Genomic DNA, 19362 nt, shown 5'->3' on the forward strand with positions numbered 1-19362 from the left:
GCCTCAAAAGAGATCTTACCCTGAGGAAAGTCCTAAAGATCAACCCTATAAGAAACCCCAACAGAATTTTCCCTACTACAACAGAGGGCGACAAAGCAACTCTTTTGTCCCCTGCTCGTATGCTGCTTCTGCCAGAGAAGGCCCTCTGTGTTTTGAGTGCAATGAGCCGGGACACTTCAAGGCCAACTGCCCCAAGATGGCAACATCATTTCCCCAAGGTGGCAAAGGAAATCAAGGCCGTGGAACCCCTACCCACCAAGGTGCAAGAGGCGGTGGACGTGGCAGAGGCCGCGGAGGAGCAGTTGGCTAGGACGGCCTGTATTATAAGTGAAGAACTGACCTTGGAAATGGCTGAAGAATTTGAGTCATTTCTACTTAGAATCTTCAAATTTTGAGACCAAATTTGGAATCTGCGCGCGCTTTTACCCTAATATAGGATTTTACAGCATCCAAAACAGACATCGGATCAACCTTATATGCAAATTTAAGTCATTTTTAGTTAAAAAGTGACGACCTTTAAACCTTAATAAATGCACGACCGGGCGTCCGATTGACAAACGGTATGTACCCCAACGACCAAGAGAACATCCCGAACAAAAAAAAAATCACTCCCCCAAGGCAGTTCGGCACGAAATCGAGGTCGGTGCCCCAAATTTGGAGACCCCATCCTTAAAATTTGGACCGTACACACTTACCAGGGTGCTCGTACGATGGCCGCACAAGAACCAAAGGACGATCGCCCACTGTGTGGTCCACACGTACCGCTACGTGGACACCCATGTTGCCCCTAATGACAAGATAAGATCCATGCGTACCACTCCTTTTCCTGTTAACCAACACCGTATCTTTCCCCCTGAGCCATGTAGACCATTGATCTACAGCCTTTGCTAGTACACTGCCTTTCGAACTTGCTTTGCGCAGCGCTCGTACCCGCACCCCATAGTTATATAAACCCTCGGGGTGCTCCATGGGCAACAGGCATCTCTACGTAGCCTATGCTCTGTTGTGCCGCCGTCTGTACTCCCGTCTGTCCCTGTGCAGTATACTTGCTGTAGTACAGCCGTCCCTTGCACAGCAGCCACCCCTCTCTACACCCCCTCATTTGCCACTTTTCGGATAAGGCAATTTTCCTCCATCCCCCTCTTGCTACTAGGAGGTAGTGTCCTCAACTCTTCTCTTTCCCCCCGTGCGAAGAGACTTACAGCAGCCTTCTCCCCTTCAGCAAAACATTTTTGTGTTAAGGACATCTCACAATTCCTCCTCCCCCCCTCCCCATTTGCGTGAACTTTAGTAAGAGGTTTTAGCCTTAAGAGAGGGTTCATGCGCTGTGATCTTTTGGCCTTAAGAGAGGGTTCATGCGCTGTCATCTTTTGCTCATGCGGTGAGCAAACGATCTCAAAATTGAGATCTGATTGGAGCGTTTTGACCGCGACATCGAGCCCTACAAGACGACGTCCAAGATGGTCCCTTCTCGAAAATGTCAGAATATTACCTCGGGAGGAGCGTGCAACAACGAGATTAGAGAAGATGCTCCCGATGCGGCTCTAACCCTCCCTTTACAAGCTCCTCAAGGAAATGGTGGACAGGTTAGCTTGGTCATCTTTTAAAGAAGAGTTTTTTTTTAATATTAGTGTTAATAAATGTGTATCTTTGCCTTTTAAAATAATGACATAAAATTGTATGAAGTTACGAATTAAGTGATGATGTATTCAATGAATTGCATTGAAATCGTTATCTTAAAGAGTGCAAGTTTTTCCTGGCTTCGACGCTAACTCCGTTCCGTGCTTGTGTAGCCGGGCGGCGTCGTTAGCAAAGCCCGGGAATGGCCCAAGGTATCCCTCATACCATTGGGAGAATAAGATTCGCCGATTGAGGCGAGAGATTATGATGCTGTCTAGTTCTAAGGGCCTAGGCTAGTGCGGTGAATAAGCCCACCCTAGTGTGCAGATATCCCTCTAAGGAGTGGGAGGATATGATGCTGTCTAGTTCTAAGGGCCCAGGCTAGTGCGGTGAATAAGCCCACCCTAGTGTGCAAATATCCCTCTGAGAAGCGGGAGGATCGAGCGATGGAGTCTGAGAGGGCAACAAGCCGGCTTGAGTCCTCGCCATAGCGGGGCCGATGAGGTGTATGGTCCCGTAGGATTTTGCCCAGCATGTAGAGACTGGCAGGCCGAATTCTAAATCATCGGCAGGATAAAAGAAAAAGAATAAGAGAGCCGGTTTGGCTTATATGGAATTGATTCATGTATAAACTTTTTTTTTTATAAATCTTGTCTTTGACATTATTGTACTGTGGAAAAAGACTGTTTTAACAAACCTGGTGAAAAGGGCCTTAATTAAAGAACATGTTTATTTATGTCAACCTGTGTGGTAGGATTAATTAAAAAATAAATTGATGCATGAGTAGGGTGGAAAGTGGAAGGATGGAATACCCGACGGCACCATCCTACGGACGAGTGGACCCGATTAGTCGGGTAGCTTTCCAACATATTAAGTGAAAGCCCTATGCTAGAGAAATAGATTCTTGGGCAACTCTATTCTAGAAGACTAGGCCAGCGGCGGCTGTGCCTTGCATAGATGAGAAAAAAAGTGTTGCCTCTAGAAATCAAGTCTAGTAGTTGCCCAATTTATGATCAATTACCCTATGGGTGATTTGATTTTTAGAAATCAAGTCTAGTAGTTGCCTCTAGAAATCAAGTCTAGTAGTTGCCCAATTTATGATCAATTACCCTATGGGTGATTTGATTTGTAGAAGATCATGCTCCCCCTCTACGGGATAGGACTAGGTCTTACCTATGAATCGTATCCTTGAATCTCTACATGGTCAAGGTGTCGATAAATAGGAGATTTTTCTCCAAGTTAAGACTTAGTGGACTATCTTAAGTGTTTTTCCTATTTTAGAAGGGGGGAATCTTACAAGAGTTATTTCCATGAAAAGTAGATGATTACGTGGATCAAGAGCATTCCCTTTTACTTATAATTCAAATCAAAAAAACGACCAAAGATGATGTGGTAGTGCACACAACAATCCACAAATGTTTAGGTAAATCCACATGTTTGCATTATAAGAGGATTTGCTAGTAATATAAATCAAGAGTTTTATTTCAAAGGAGACAATTTAGAAAATCTTGGTCGTTTGATAGATTGATTTATAAGGTGGGACTTTGATAAGAAAATTGTCATTTTAGCACCTTTAATATCACGATTTCGTTGCAAGAATTTTGGACTCAATAGAGAAGAAATATGCCACACGATCTTTTCATGATATGACATGTATTAGAGGTAGCTGAATGTGGAGTTTGATCCACAAATCTATCATGACAACGTTATTTATGTAAGAAAAAAAAAACTTAACATTTTGACCTATTTGGTCTAGCACAAATAAATAGTTGTGCCAAAAATGTCACAAAAAGAAAAATGCTATCAGCATATAGTTTAGTGTGCTTACACACGAGCCGTTGTCCCGTGAGGGCGGGCGTCCCTGCCCGGCTAGGTTGGCGATGATGGCTTGAGGAGGTGGTTGACGCGGAAGAGGAAGAAGCCGATGGCGAGGCCGACGAGGACGGAGAGGAAGACGCCAGCGTTGAAGGACATGACCACCAGCATGAGGAGGTAGCCGGCAGCCGAGTGCAGGATGTAGGCGAGCGTGACCACCAACAAGCGCACATGGCGGTACCGCAGGAGGCCGGGCCTCTTGGACTGCTCCCCATAGCTGCTGCCGATTGTATAATTCCCGCCCTCGAGCAGCTCCAAGCTTCTCCTCCTCAAATCGCCGAACCACTCGTAGAACAGCGCCAGTATCAGCACCGCAGCCAGCGTTAGGGCATACGTCACCGGACTGTGGGGCGTCCAATCGCAGAACAGGAGCTGTACCCTGTACCCGAAATAGAAATACCTGTACATGGGTGCCACCATGTCGCTGGGAACCCCAGCATTACTATTACTATTGTAGCTGCTCGCTTCTTGCTCCTGATCCTGCGTCATGTGTTGCTCATGATCCTGCATCTCGACTAACCTAAATCACCTTGCCTAAACCTTGTATAATCTGATCTAACCCTAGCAACCTTTCTAAGGTTAATCTTGTGATTTCTGATCCCCAATCAGACCCTCTAATGAGATGCGAACGCGCGCGTCGCCCTAAATCATGGGAGGGACGACGCAGTACTGTATTGAGACTAGAAAATATCAAGTGATAAGAAGTGCCCAGTGATCACAACAAACAAACAAACAAACAAACAAAAAAAACAAAAAAAAGGTAAATTTACAAAATCCCCTCTACATTATTAGTGAAATGATGGGCAGCTTAGAGAGAAGATGCAAGAAAATACAGCAAGGAAGAGGAAGAGAAGCCAAGAAAGGAAGATCACCACATTATTTGCAAGAAAGACAGTCCTGCCCATCTGATCTCATCTGATCCTTGTCTTTGTTTTTCAACAGGAGTTGGCTCAACTACCAAAGCCACAACCTATGAAATTCTATTACAGTATTGACATATTGTTTGAATGGGCTACCTTCCCCACAACCAACCAAAGACAAAGGTTGAAAAACGTGAAGAATCGCTTTACTGAATAACAACAGTCACTTCGGTCTAAAAATACACAAAGTAAACAAAAGATTTAGCAAGAGAGATGTAAAAAAAAACTGAGTGCTTTGGTAGGACCAATTTTCTTTTATGGTACACCCTTTAGTCATTTTCTAACTTTAAAGGATTCTCTATGTGGCCACTTTTTGGGCATCGTTTAAAAAGGAAGGCTTGCTTGGCATTCCAATATTTTTCTTATAAAAAAATCAAGAAATCACAAATATATAGGAATATCTTTTAGGGTAATGATTCTCAATTGAGGGGTTTTGTGTCCATGTCGACTCTTCATGATGTTTCTTATTAGTTTCTCTAGGTGCACATGGAAATCCTCCCTCTTGAGTGGCCCCACTCTTTCTAGCATTTTATAATGACACTTTTATATAGAGAAGAGCTCTAGAAACGTGAGATGTAGAACATACGGTCATGTCTTTTCTAGATTCTCTCTCTATGTCACTTCTCTCTCTCTCTATGTATGTATGTGTGTGTGTGTGTGTGTGTATCACACATACAGAGTTAGTTATTGTTGCGGAGTCTTTGTGTGTGTACCCATCATGTACGTGTACCCCTGTTAGTGTACCTACTTGTGTCTGTGTGTGAACAACTCCTAAAATGGCTAAGTGTGTTAGTGTATGTGACCCTACCCTTAGGTGTGGATAAGTGTGCCATGTGTCACTTATCTAGTATATGTGTGTGATTCCCTTAAGTCAAAGATAAGTCTTACAGCCTACAAAACCATGTACGTGCAATCACTGTCTCTTGTTTTCCATTTGAGTTTGTTACATCTCTCTCTCTCTTTATGTACACACCTTGGGAATCTTCCATCACCCGTAGCTTCTATATCTCTTGTTGGTTGCAAGCTGATCTAAATCCTTCACACGCACACACACAACAACAACAACAATAAAACACACACACACACACACACACACATAAAGCCCCACCCACAACAAAAACAACATAAATATATATCACAAAGTACACACACACATACACACACACACACACAAATACCACAACAACAACAACAACAACAACAACTTGAGAATTACCTATTTTAGAGAACATAGTAGCAAGCCATTGAAGAAAACTCATCAATATCAAGGCCCCATTTTGGTTGCTTAATATCTAGTCTTATATATTAATTACTTAATCTAATTGGCCCACTTAACTCTTACACCATAATTCACTAAGGTTTCTCCCTTACATTTTAAGTAGAGGGGTTCATGTGCACATCTATACATGATTTGATTCAATTTTCCAAGACTCCTATTAATTTTTGAATTTCTCCATGCTCCAAGTCTCATAGGATTTCTATATTTTTAATTTAAAAAGTGCATGTTTACATGTGCAAAAGATATTTTGTGAGGAGTTTATTAATAAAATCACAAGGTTCGTTAAATATTTAATTCTAGAATCAAGTTTCTTGATGGGTGTAAATGCATTTTGCATTCTATTATTATGAAGGTTCTTAATTACATTTTTTTCTTCACTTTGAAATAAAAAAGGGTGAATGTGCACACAAGGATTTTGCTAAAATTCTCAAACTCAACTCATAAAATTTGACTCAACACAAATTTCTCTCTATAGATTTTTTCACACAAAAAGGTTCTTCATGATTTGAGGTCTCCTTCAAATTCCAAAGGTTTACATAATGCCCAAGAGTTTTAAGGGATGGATGCTACAATACTTGGTGGAGGCTATGTATGTGAATTCCACTTTTGGTGTGTGAAGTTTAATTTGTAATTGTATTACCAGTGCATTTGTTCCATATATAGTGCATGCTTTGTAGTACCAGGGTATGGCTTTAATTTTAGAGTTACTCGATTTTTAAAGTGGTATAAAGCATGCACTAAAAAAACATCAAATAGTACACACTTTGTACCATGGTTAGTAAGGGTTTTTGGTATTTATATGTGTGAGACCCCTGTCCCCTCCGTGATGCCCCCTCCGAGGGCCTCGGCAGGCAAAAACAATGTCAGTCTCTTGCACAGAGCAGGGATCCACACTCAGGGCCTCGCCCACCCACCACGGATATCCGGACAAGAGACTAGCCCGACGGTTCCTCCGAAACTGAACCTGGAAAAACTTCCCTCGCCGGGCAGGCACGGGCGATTCCACTAGAAAAATCATCTAACGAGAGAATTTATCTAACGAGTCAAAGTCTTAACTAACTAAACTGATCCGACCAAACCCGAAAGTCACATGGTCAGATCAAGGAAGAGACTTGCACTTGGCCCATAGAATTGCCACTTTTTTCCTCCTTTAACGAGGCACAACCGCTAATTCCCTCCCACACATAACAAGGGTCTTCCTAGGACTTAATCTAACTAACGTAACTTAATACAAAATATTTGTATCGTAGGGATCCCCTGATCCAGCCAACCGGCCCATGGGTTAGCCAATCGCCGAACCACTGTATTGGTGGGATTCCTTTATAAAAGTTTGGTTATATTTTGCCTGGGTACCGAGGAAAGGAGTTCCCAAGCCCCCTAGCTAGCGTTTCAAGCAAAATTCAAGGTAGTCATACCACTTACACACCCAATATGAAATTGACATTTTAACATATTCGACTGTCTTCAAAAAAAATCTTTCAATGAAATCATACTATTACTGATCTTGTTTTACAAAATATATCATCCGGACTCTCCGTTGAAGACCAGCTGGTTAACCAACGAGATCCAATATCAAATTTCAGTTCACAAAAGTCATTCTTTTCAGTTCATCCATATCTTCCTCAACGTACGCATGGGTGTCCTAGCAACCGCGAGCCCGTGCATCACCTGGTCAAAACCCTCTAGGATCCTACTTAGGTGTCCTAGCACTTCACTCAAGGACCGCTTCGTCGGTCCTCGCCCATCGTACCGAAAACGCACCATTTTAACCATACTGGTCAAGACCTCGGCAGGCTTTGCTACACGAGCGACGTCCCTTGATGACTCCCCGCCAGCTGTTGCAAAATGAGTCTCTCCTTAGTTAATCACATAACAAATGCTTCCTCCAGCATTCTCGCGTAAAACAGTCCTATAAAAGAAAACAGAGGTTCTATGCTGCAAGTAGAATTCCCGGTTCGTGATTGGTTCCACAAAACCCTTTTTCCTTAATCTAGATTTTCTTACTGAGAATCGTTGATCTCTCATCAGGGTAATCTACCCATCATTTGACTGAATTTCCAAATAGATTCTTGGTGATTTATCTAATTTTGGGTAAATATCAATTTGGTGATTTATCCACATAAAATATCTAAGAATATTCTTTCTACCAATTTAATTAACAACCCTAATTTTTTAGGTAGAATTATGGTGAAAATTCCTCTTTTGTCACCAAAATTTAATTTAAACCTTTCTCTACCTAAAATATCATAAAAATTCTTCTTTTAAATTAAATACAAATATCCATTTTTTTGAATATGCTTAAAATTCCTCATTTTGAGTTTAAATGATTGAATTATAAATGTCATGGGAATTCCTCTTTTATCATTTAAAACTTTCTTATGCATAAAATAAGTTTATCTAAAATTCTTATTTTTTTTAAATTAAATAAAAATATCTATTATTTTAAATATACCAAAAATTTCTCTTTTTGTATTTAAATGATTGAATTCCAAATGTCATGGGAATTCCTCTTTTATCATTTAAAAATTTCTTATGCATAAAAAACTTTACCAAAAATTTCTCTTTTTTTAAATTAAATATTTATGCATAAATATTAAAAATTTATTTTCCATGAACATGATGAAAATCATTCTTTTTACATAGGATGTCCAATCCTAGAATATGGTAGAAAGTCCTCTTTTAGCATTATGCATAAAAATAAGATATGTATTATTTTCTAAAAATTTTACCATAGCTTCGCTCTGCTATTACTAATAATTTTTAATTTCTCTTAAAAGAATAAAGCATTGTAATGAAAATATGATAGAAGATCTATTCTTAAGCTTAAATCTAAACTATGAATTTAAATCATAATTTTAACCATAATCATAAACTTAATTATGATTATTCTACTAGATTAATCTATTTCCATTTTTCCTCTTTTTCTAAATTGATAGGATTATCTCTTTCTCATTTAGAATCGATTAAAGTAGTTTTTAACTACTTATAAATAATCTAAAAGAATTAACCATTATTTTGTTAATATAAAAGCATAAAAATACCATTTTCCTATTCTCTAGCTGAACAAGCTTAGAGTTTGGTTTTGAACTAAGAATTTATCAATGAGAAGCATTCTTTTGCTAAAGAATTAGCCATAGGAATGAATATTCTTTTCGAGAGAGAGAGATATACATAAGAAAGCATTCTAATTAAGCATAAAGATTAACTTCTTGATTACACATTAAAATTCTTAGAAAAAGATTGATTTGAATTTAAAACAACCAATTAGAAACTTCTCAATCTTGAGAGGGGTTGAGAAGAGAAGTCATTTGAGAATATTAACAAAAAACCATAAAATTCATTCTTACCTCAAGGATTAGCTTGCTTCTTTTTCTAGAAGTGAAGCCCCCAACCAATCAATTGGTTTAGCAAGTGGAGAAGAGAGCTCCAAGAGTTGTTGAGGAGAGAGAGAAGCTCCAAGCTCCCCAAAAGTAGAGGATTTTTAAGGGATAATAGAAAATATGATTATTTTAATGTAATACTGGCATGGTATAGCTCACAGATGAGAATACAAAAGAATGAGGGTCTATTTATAGGTGAGGGAGGCCACTAACTGAGTCCAACTGGGTTCTAGAATTTTCCAGCTTCAGTTTGACTCAATTTGGACAAGATTTGGACCAGTTTAGGTTACCCTTTGATCCAGGAGAGAGGAGAGGTAAAAATATCACAATTTTTTTGAATTAAAAACCATTCCACACATGTGAAGGAGGCGCCTACCTCAAAGGTCCCCCTCTCCTTACCAAGGTGTCAAAAATTCATCATTTCTCCAAAATATCTCATTTTTTCAGTAATATCTCTTAATTTTTAACTAATAAACCTTGTACTCAGTCAACTCTTCATCTTATGTGAGCATTTACTCATTTTTAGGTATTTTCTTTTATTCATTAGATTTATCTCATCCCAACACTTGGATTAATCCTATTGGCCCATAGGAACCTTAATTGGACCATAATCCAAAATTTTTTGAAAATCTAGACCCTTAGGCTAAGGTCCCTTATATTATTTTTAATTGATTCCTAATGCACATTGGAGAATTTATTTTGAACTTTTGTTTCAGGGAAATATATTTTAGATATTAAGATAATTTTTATATCTAAAAATATCTCAATATTGAATTATCACTCTCTAGAATTTTTCTTCTCTCTAGGCAAAAACAAGGAAAAATAATATTTTCTTGCATTCTGAAATAGGGAATGATTACAGGGGATTGAGGTAAAAGCTTTTTCATTATTCAAGCTGAGGAGGAATCTTACGTCCTCTCCCACTTGAAAAATGCGAGATGTCCTCATCTCGCAAAGTGGGGGTAATCTTTTTCCATCTCTTCTTCTTTCTCCCAGGTGGTCTTCTCTAGAGGAAAGAACTTCCACTTGACTTAAAAATTCTCTGAGGATTGTGCTCTTGAGAACCTTCTCCTGAACGTCAAGGATTTCTTTAGGCTAGAGTACCATCTAGCCTTGAGTTGGAGAAATCAATTATTCATCATCAAGCACTCGGGCTGGGTACATATTTCTTAAGCAAAACTGACATGGAATACATTATGTACCTTGAGATGGGGAGGTAGAAGAAGTTTATAAGCTAGATCACCTACTTTCTTTATAACAGCATACGGTCCACAGTATCTGGGAGAGAGCTTCTTGTACTTCCCTAAAGATAAAGAACTTCTTTTTGGTTATACTCGAATGAAGACCACATCTGATTCTTCAAACTCTCTCTCTCTGATCTCTTCTTATCTGCATACTGCTTTTGCCTATCTTGGGCTGCCTTAATATCTTTATGGATTGATTGCATTTGTTGGTCCATGTCATCGAGCATTTGTCAGGACATCTCGACTCGGATCAATGGGTCGGACCAAGTCAATGGCGTAAGGCAATCTTGTCCATACAGAGCTTTGAAAGGACTCATCCCAATGCTTCGATAATAAGAAGCATTGTAAGCAAATTCAACCAGATGATGCAAATGGCTTAACCACTTCTTGGGTTCCCTGCCACCACCACAGCATGACTGAAGAATATCTTCTATTACCTGATTCACTCTTTCAATCTGGCCATCTGTTTTGGGGTGATAGGCTGTACTGAGATCCAAGAAAGTTCCTACTGCTTCAAAGAATGCAGTCCAAAATTTCAACGTGAACTTTGGATCTCTGTTACTATCCTCCTGGGTAAGCCATGCAATTTGAAGATCTCTTTAAGGAAAACTCTGGCAACATCCACTACAGTGTATGTTTCTTTCATTGGAATCAGATGGGCAACTTTGGTTAGTCTGTCAACTACCACAAAAATGGAGTTGTAACCTGATTGCACTAAAGGTAATCCAGTGTGACAAAGTCCATACTGATACATTTCCACTTCATCTATGAAATGTCTAGAGGTTGCAGTTTTCCTGGCATCTTGACTCTCTCTGCCTTGACTCTCTGACATATTAAGCATTGCCACACATGATCAAGTACAACTTTTTTGAGCCCTGGCCACAAGAAGCTTTTCTTCATAGACATATAGGTTTTTATAAACCCTGGATGTCCAGCTATCAGGCTATCATGGGCTTCTCTCAAAATCCTTCCCTTTATTCCCTCATCATTGGGAATGCATAGCCGATTATTATAATACATGCATCCTTCATCCAATTTGTACCCAAGAACTCAACTCATTTCCTGAGGAGTCTTGTTTTCCTACATCAGAAGGGTAGCAATAGGGCCAAAGAATTTGTCTTGCATGATTCTCTCCCTTGCTTCACTGATCAATGGATTTGACACCACTGTAATTGCAAGCAAGGAGGCTTTTCTGCTGAGCGCATCTACCACCACATTTTCTTTCCCTGGCTGATACTTAATTTCAAAATCTAATTCCTGCAGGGTCTGCATCCATCTCCTTTAACGCATCTTGAGATCCCTTTGGAAGCTCCACTTTAGACTTTGATGATCTATCATCAAGGTGAACCTCTGTCCCAAAAGATAATGTCTCCACAACTTTAGAGCATAAACTACTGAGAGTAACTCCAAGTCATGGACGGCATAATTTCTCTCATGTGTTTTGAGCTTTCTGGATTCATAGGCCACTACATGACCTTCTTGCATCATAAGAGCACCGCCTAAGGTAAACCCTCTGGCATCAGTAACTACTTCAAAAGGTTTGGTAAAATCTAACAATTTAAGGACAGGGTTGGTTACTAAGGCTGTCTCAGCTTATTAAAGGCTATCTTCAGCTTATCAAAGGCACTCTTACACATAGCAGACCACTGAAATAGGGTACTCTTCTCGAGACGGTTAGTTAAAGGGGATGCTATCTGAGCATACCTCGGTATTAAGATCCTATACCATCCGGTTAATCCTAGGAATCCTCTGACTTCCTTTACCATCTTGGGTTTCGGCCAATCTACGATTGCTTGGATCTTTGCGGGGTCAGCAGAAATCCTATCTTTAGACACTATGAATCCTAAGTATTCCACCTGGTCAATAGAAAAAGAACACTTGCTCTTTTTTGCAAAGAGTTGGTGCTTCCTTAGGATTTCCAAGACCTTGCGCATATGATCTTCATGATCTACAGCATTCTTTGAGTATACCAAGATATCATCAAAGAAGACAAGAACAAAATCATCCAAGTATTCTCTGAGAATATCCTACATAAGATGATTAAACATCGCCGGGGAATTAGTCAATCCAAACGGCATGACTATGAACTCATAATGCCTATAGCGAGTATTGAATGTTGTCTTCGAGATGTCCTATTCCTTGATTCTGATCTGGTAGTACCCAGATTTGAGATCTATCTTTGTGATCATTTGGGTCCCACTTAACCGATCTAGAAGTTCATCAATCCTCGGGATAGCATACTTATTTTTAATTGTTAATTGATTCAATCCTCTGCAGTCAATACAGAGTCTTAACGTTCCATCTTTCTTCTTTTGAAAAGAGAACGGGCGCATCCCAAGGTGAGACGCTGGGTCTGACAAATCCCTGCTCTAACTGTTGTCTTAACTGCTCCTTAAGTTTTATGAATTTAGGGACTGGCATTTTGTATGCACGCTGGGCTACTGGCTGAGCTCCGGGGGTTAACTCGATCTCATGATCTACTTTGCGAGACAGAGGCATCTCAGTCAGCTCTTGTGGGAACACATCTGCATACTCACTTAACCACTCTGGTTCTTTAGCCTTGCATTTTATATCTACTGGATTCATCTTAAACGACATAAACAGCTTGCCTCTTTCTGAGCCCTTTTAACAATTTAGAAGCCTTGACTAATTGCAGCACTGGGATTGGGAAATTCCAGTTCCTTGAACTTTATTCCCGTGAAGGTCAAGGAAAGAGATGGTTCCATTGTGACAATGAATGTCAGCCTGATTCTTATGGAGCCAATCCATTCCAAGGATTCCATCATAGATGCCCAAGGGAAGGACTCTGAACTGGCACTCTGTTACGTTCCCATCTAGATTAAACTGAATAAGTCTATCTCAAGGTGTGTGAAAAGAATCTTTCCACTGGCCAATTCCACTTGCATAGGTTTCCTTGATTTTTGATTTAGGACTAACTTACGCAGACATCCTGCAGAAATAAAAGAATGAGTACTGCCTGAATCAATCAAAAGCTTGAATTTCTTACCCTGGTACTCCGGTGGAGTCTGGAGGACTGAAAATTGACGATTATTCCCCTGATACTCAATTGCGGCATAGATCTGTCCTTTTTCTTTCTCCACTTCCACAGCTATAGTGATGGCTCTAGCTGCTACAGTCTGAGGTAGAACTCTCTCTCTTTGGTTTTTCCAATTCTAGGAGGGAGTTCGGAGATTGCTTTGCATGGAGGTTGCAAGCTAAGCTGGCACTCTTCTGGGGTTGCCCTGATTTTGGCACGGGGGACCCTGATTGGTTGGATTGATATGAAGGAGTTTGTCTCTAAACTTTGGGACCTTGGCTTCCTTGGCCCACAGAAGGAGATGGGAAATCCTTGAGCTGGTGCCCAAACCCCTGACATCCGGAGCACTAGTTCTCACTTCGAAACTCTTCCCTCTGCATTCTTGAAAGAGACGGAGTTCCTGAGAAAGAGCTTCGAGGAAAAGGTCTTCCTTCATTCCTAAAACTTCCAGTCTCCAGATTTTGGTTTGGACCTTGATGTCTCTTTGGAGGCGGAAGGTTGGAAGAACTTCCCAGTGTCTGGAATCTCTTGAAGGATGAGGGAGCTGGCTTTGGCGGGACTTTAACGATAAAGGCTTTGGCGAAGTCCTTCGCCATTCTTACAGCTTCAGCCATGGAAACTGGCTTGGCATTCTTGACCACGGTGTCTAAAGGTTCGTTCATTCCCCGAATGAACCTAGCCATAAGTTGCTCTTCATCTAGCGGTGGTGAGTACTTGAGGAGAAGGGCAAATTCTTGGTGATATTCTTCAATAGTTTTAGCTCTAAGAATTCATTCATCTTAGTTTCGAAAAATCCAGGGGGACAAAATCTCTTCCTTAAATAAGCTTTGAGATCATTCCAAGACTGGGTATTTCTATCCAGATGGTTAGTGTCGCAATGGTTTCTCCATGCCACCCTGGCTGTTTCCACAATCTTCAGCCTAACGAGAGCCATTTTGCTCCGCTCGTTGTATCCAGTGACATCGAAATATTCCTCCATGGTCTCAACCTTCTCCACAGCCTCGCCCAAGTTCTTCCCTTCACCTTTTATGAAGAGCCTTGCAAACATCGGGGTCAAGCTCTTTCTCATCAGTGAGAGGATCTGGATGTCGGCCACAGTTCCCTTGCCTCATAATTCTGCCAAAAATGATACATTATTAAATTTTTATTCTGATTTTGTCAACGAGATCCTAAGACAAGAGGTTCGAAAAATAATTTCTTAAACAAGATAAATGATCTTATTGGAGATCTATGACATATGTCCGAGTAACAAATTTTGCTTCATCAATTCGTCATATATAATAAACAATCACTTATACAACAGGGAATTTTTCCACAAAATATTTCTTTATTTATATAAAGGTTGCAATATGTACATAGAGCATCTTGGCTCCAGAAAGTCAAAACCTCCTCGAGAAATGCATGACGGCAATATTGGGCTACAGACATGCCCCGATATACAAACGTTCCCTTATTGCCAAGGGAGCTACTATCTTCTCCTTTGGAATAAAGCGGCTAAGAAGTCTGTAAATATGGCAGGAAAGTCTGAAATCTCGAGGCGTAGGGTGATATAAAATAACACCATGAATCACTTTTAGCCTCATCAGAATCATGGCCAACGAGATATTTTCCCTTAGCATCACGCGCTGGTCGCAACAACATGCGTGGACATACTGCCCTGCAAACCACTTGTGCTACCGTCTCTCTGCTGGGTCTGGGAAATATAAATCCTCAAAATGGCTTGCGAGTCGAGCTCGGCTCGTTCGAGTTGTAGCGGAAGAGATGAGATGCTCGAAGGCGAAAGCAGTCATATCCTGTGACTAGGTGAGATCGGTAATACCAGATAAGTGTGGAACTTCCATCTATAAAACCAAATTCTTTGATTAAAATCTTTATTAATGAAGCTTAAGGAATGAAAATACAATACGTAAATGCCCTTTCTGAGTTTTTATTATTATAAATTTCTGATAAGAATTCATTTTTCCTTTTATTAGCTTTCAACAAAGCTCTGATACTAGTTGTGAGACCCCCGCCCCCTCCGCGATGCCCCCTTCAAGGGCCCACGACAGCGGAAGCAACGTCAGTCTCTCGCGCGGGGCAGGGATCCACACTTGGGGCACGGATATCCGGACAAGAGACTAGCCCAGCGGTTCCTCCGAAACCGAACCCAGAAAAACTTCCCTTGCCCCGGAAGGCACGGGCGATTCCACCAGGAAAATCATCTAACGGGAGAATTTATCTAACGAGTCAAAGTCTTAACTAACTAAACTGATCCGACCGAACCCAAAAGTCACATGGTCAGATCAAGGAAGAGAGACTTGCACTTGGTCCATAGAATCACCGCTTTTTTCCTCCTTTAATGAGGCACAGCCGCTAATTCCCTCCCACAGAGCTCCCACAGAACAAGGTTCTTTCTAGGACTTAATCTAACTAACGTAACTTAATCGTAACTATTTGTATTGTAGGAATCCCCCGACGGCCCATGGGTTAGCCAACCGCTCAACCACTATATTGGTGGGATTCCTTTATAAAAATTTGGTTATGTTTTGCCCGGGTACCGAGGAAAAGAGTTCCCAGGCCCCCTAGCCCGGAGATTCAAGGTAAAATTCAAGGTAGTCATACCACTTACACACCTAATATGAAATTGCCATTTTAACAGATTCGACTGTCTTTAAAATAATCTTTCAATGAAATCATAGTATTACTGATCATAATCCTCCAAAATATTAGGGCCATTGTTTTACAAAATATATCATCTGGACTCTCCATTGTTGAAGACCAGCTGGTCAACCAACGAGATCCAATATCAAAATTCAGTTCACAAAAGTCAATCTTTTCAGTTCATCCGTATCTTCCTTGACGTACGCATGGGTGTCCTAGCAACCGCGAGCCCGTGCATCACCTGGTCAAAACCCTCTAGGATCCTACTTAGGTGTCCTAGCATACCACTCAGGGACCGCTTTATCGGTCCTCATCCATCGTACTACTGGAAGCACACCATTTTAACCATACCGAGGCTGGTCAAGACCTCGACAGGCTTTGCCCGCGAGCGACGTCCCTCGATGACTCCCCATGAGCTGTTTTGCAAACGAGTCTCTCCTTAGTTAATCACATACCAAATGCTTCCTCCAGCATTCTAGCGTAAAATAGTCCTTTAAAAGAAAACAGAGGTTCTATGCAAGTAGAATTCCCAGTTCGAGATTGGTTTCACAAAACCCTTTTCCCTTAATCTAGATTTTCTTACTGAGAATCGTTGATCTCTCATCAAGGTAATCTACCCATCATTTGACTGAATTTTCAAATAGATTCTTGGTGATTACGGTTAAGGGAAAACTATGCTAATTCAACAGTAGTCTATTCTTTGTGTCAAGAATTGGAATTGGTCACGACGTTTTTGCTTAATTCAGATTCGAGAGATGGGCAAGTAGTTTACTGGCTACTTCTCTCACAGTCGTGGTCTAACCAAAATTATTTGGTTTACTTCTAACTTTGATTCCTAAGAATTTTCTTCAGATAAAAATCTACTGGACTTCTAACCGTAAGGAAAAGTTTAACTTTATGAATTTCATTCCTTCCTAACCATAATAGATTAAGAAATGGTTCCATATGAGAATATTGCATTTTTATAAAAATACTCTTCTTCCATTAATCTAATTTTGGGTAAATATCAATTTGGTGATTTATCCACATAAAATATCTAAGAATATTCTTTCTACCAATTTAATTAACAACCCTAATTTTTTAGGTAGAATTATGGTGAAAATTCCTCTTTTGTCACCAAAATTTAATTTAAACCTTTCTCTACCTAAAATATCATAAAAATTCTTCTTTTAAATTAAATACAAATATCCATTTTTTTGAATATGCTTAAAATTCCTCATTTTGAGTTTAAATGATTGAATTATAAATGTCATGGGAATTCCTCTTTTATCATTTAAAACTTTCTTATGCATAAAATAAGTTTATCTAAAATTCTTATTTTTTTTAAATTAAATAAAAATATCTATTATTTTAAATATGCCAAAAAAATTTCTTTTTTTATTTAAATGATTGAATTCCAAATGTCATGGGAATTCCTCTTTTATCATTTAAAAATTTCTTATGCATAAAATAAATTTACCAAAAATTTTTCTTTTCTTTTAATTAAATATTTATGCATAAATACAAAAAATTTATTTCCCATGAATATGATGAAAATCATTCTTTTTACATAGGATGTCCAATCCTAGAATATGGTAGGAAGTCCTCTTTTAGCATTATGTATAAAAATATGATATATATTATTTTCTAAAAATTTTACCAAAGCTTCGCTCTACTATTACTGATAATTTTTTAATTTTTCTTAAAAGAATAAAACATTGTAATCTAAATATGATAGAAGATCTATTCTTAAGCTTAAATCTAAACTATGAATTTAAATCATAATTTTAACCATAATCATAAACTTAATTATGATTATTCTACTAGATTAAGCTATTTCCATTTTTTATCTTTTTCCAAATTGATAGGATTATCTCTTTCTTATTTAGAATTGATTAAAGTAGTTTTTAACTACTTATAAATAATCTAAAAGAATTAACCATTATTTTGTTAACATAAAAGCATAAAAATACCATTTTCTTATTCTCTAGCTGAACAAGCTTAGAGTTTGGTTTTGAACTAAGAATTTATCAATGAGAAGCATTCTTTTGCTAAAGAATTAGCCATAGGAATGACTAATCTTTTCGAGAGAGAGATATACATAAGAATCATTCTAATTAAGCATAAAGATTAACTTTTTCTTGATTACACATTAAAATTCTTAGGAAAAGCTTGATTTGAATTTAAAACTTTGAAATTTCTCAAGCTTGAGAGGGGTTGAGAAGAGAAGTCATTTGAGAATATTAACAAAAAACCATAAAATTCATTCTTGCCTCAAGGATTAGCTTGCTTCTTTTTCTAGAAGTGAAGCCCCCAACCAATCAATTGGTTTAGCAAGTGGAGAAGAGAGTTCCAAGAGTTGTTGAAGAGAGAGAGAAGCTCCAAGCTCCCCAAAAGTAGAGGATTTTTAAGGGATAATAGAAAATATGATTATTTTAATGTAATACTAGCATGGTATAGCTCACATATGAGAATACAAAAGAATGAGGGTCTATTTATAGGTGAGGGAGGCCACTAACTAAGTCCAACTAGGTTCTAGAATTTTCCAGCTTCAGTTTTACTCAATTAAGACAAGATTTGGACCAATTTGGGTCCCCTTTTGATCTAGTTTGATCCAGGAGAGAGGAGAGATAAAAATATCATAAATTTTTTGAATTAAAAATCCTTCCACACATGTGAAGGAGGCGCCTACCTCAAAGGTCCCCCTCTCCTTACCAAGGTGTCAAAAATTCATCATTTCTCTAAAATATCTCATTTTTTTGCATGTGCAACTGTTGTCATCTTCGACATTACATCTTTTTGAGCTCATCAATGAATATCTTGGACAACATCATCATCATTGTCATTGATTTTTACATTCCTGCGTAGTAACATTTCTACACTTTACACTCTACCATTTTTCATACACTTTGTAGGTTTCCTTTTTCATCAGTGATCTACTAGATGGCAGGCATCTTTATTGCATTTAGTGTGGACATTGACAATACCTCGACAATACTTATAAGTAGTTGGTATATCTGTATTTTGTGTCAAAGATTCATTATTTGTAGGCTAAGATGGCAAGTAGTGATGTATTTGGGATGTTTTCAACTAAGGATAAGCTTCATGGGACCAACTGGGGGCCTATATGATGCATCATGTATTAGTTGCAAAAGGGATTTGGAATCTTGTTATTGGCATTGAGGCAAGCCCTGCCTCCTAACACACGATAATACAGGTACTTTGGATGGTGACACTAGTTCAGATATAACTGAGGCATCTACCTCTTCACCTCCCACAGCGGAACAAACCAGGTGGGATGGCAAGGATGCATAGGCACGTGCATTTGTGTCACTTTTTGTGAAAAGGAACATTATTCCTCATATTCGTTAATGTAAAACTACCAAGA

At 39.1% G+C, this 19362-nt stretch overlaps 1 protein-coding gene across 1 annotated transcript; it reads right to left on the reverse strand.

The window, feature by feature from the left end:
- Positions 1–3243: 3243 nt before the first annotated feature.
- LOC147621114 (copper transporter 5.1-like) lies at positions 3244–4542 on the reverse strand. Its single transcript, XM_086824485.1, has 2 exons — positions 4368–4542; positions 3244–4175 (listed from the first exon to the last, which is right to left on the reverse strand). Exon 2 carries the CDS (start codon positions 4003–4005, stop codon positions 3490–3492), a length of 516 nt encoding a protein of 171 aa, XP_086680611.1. The 5' UTR covers positions 4006–4175; positions 4368–4542; the 3' UTR covers positions 3244–3489.
- Between the last annotated feature and the right edge of the window lie 14820 nt (positions 4543–19362).

This window comes from Cibotium barometz, chromosome 30 (genome assembly GCF_041138505.1).
Source record: "Cibotium barometz isolate CiBa-2024 chromosome 30, ASM4113850v1, whole genome shotgun sequence".
Taxonomy (NCBI): Eukaryota; Viridiplantae; Streptophyta; class Polypodiopsida; order Cyatheales; family Cibotiaceae; genus Cibotium; species Cibotium barometz.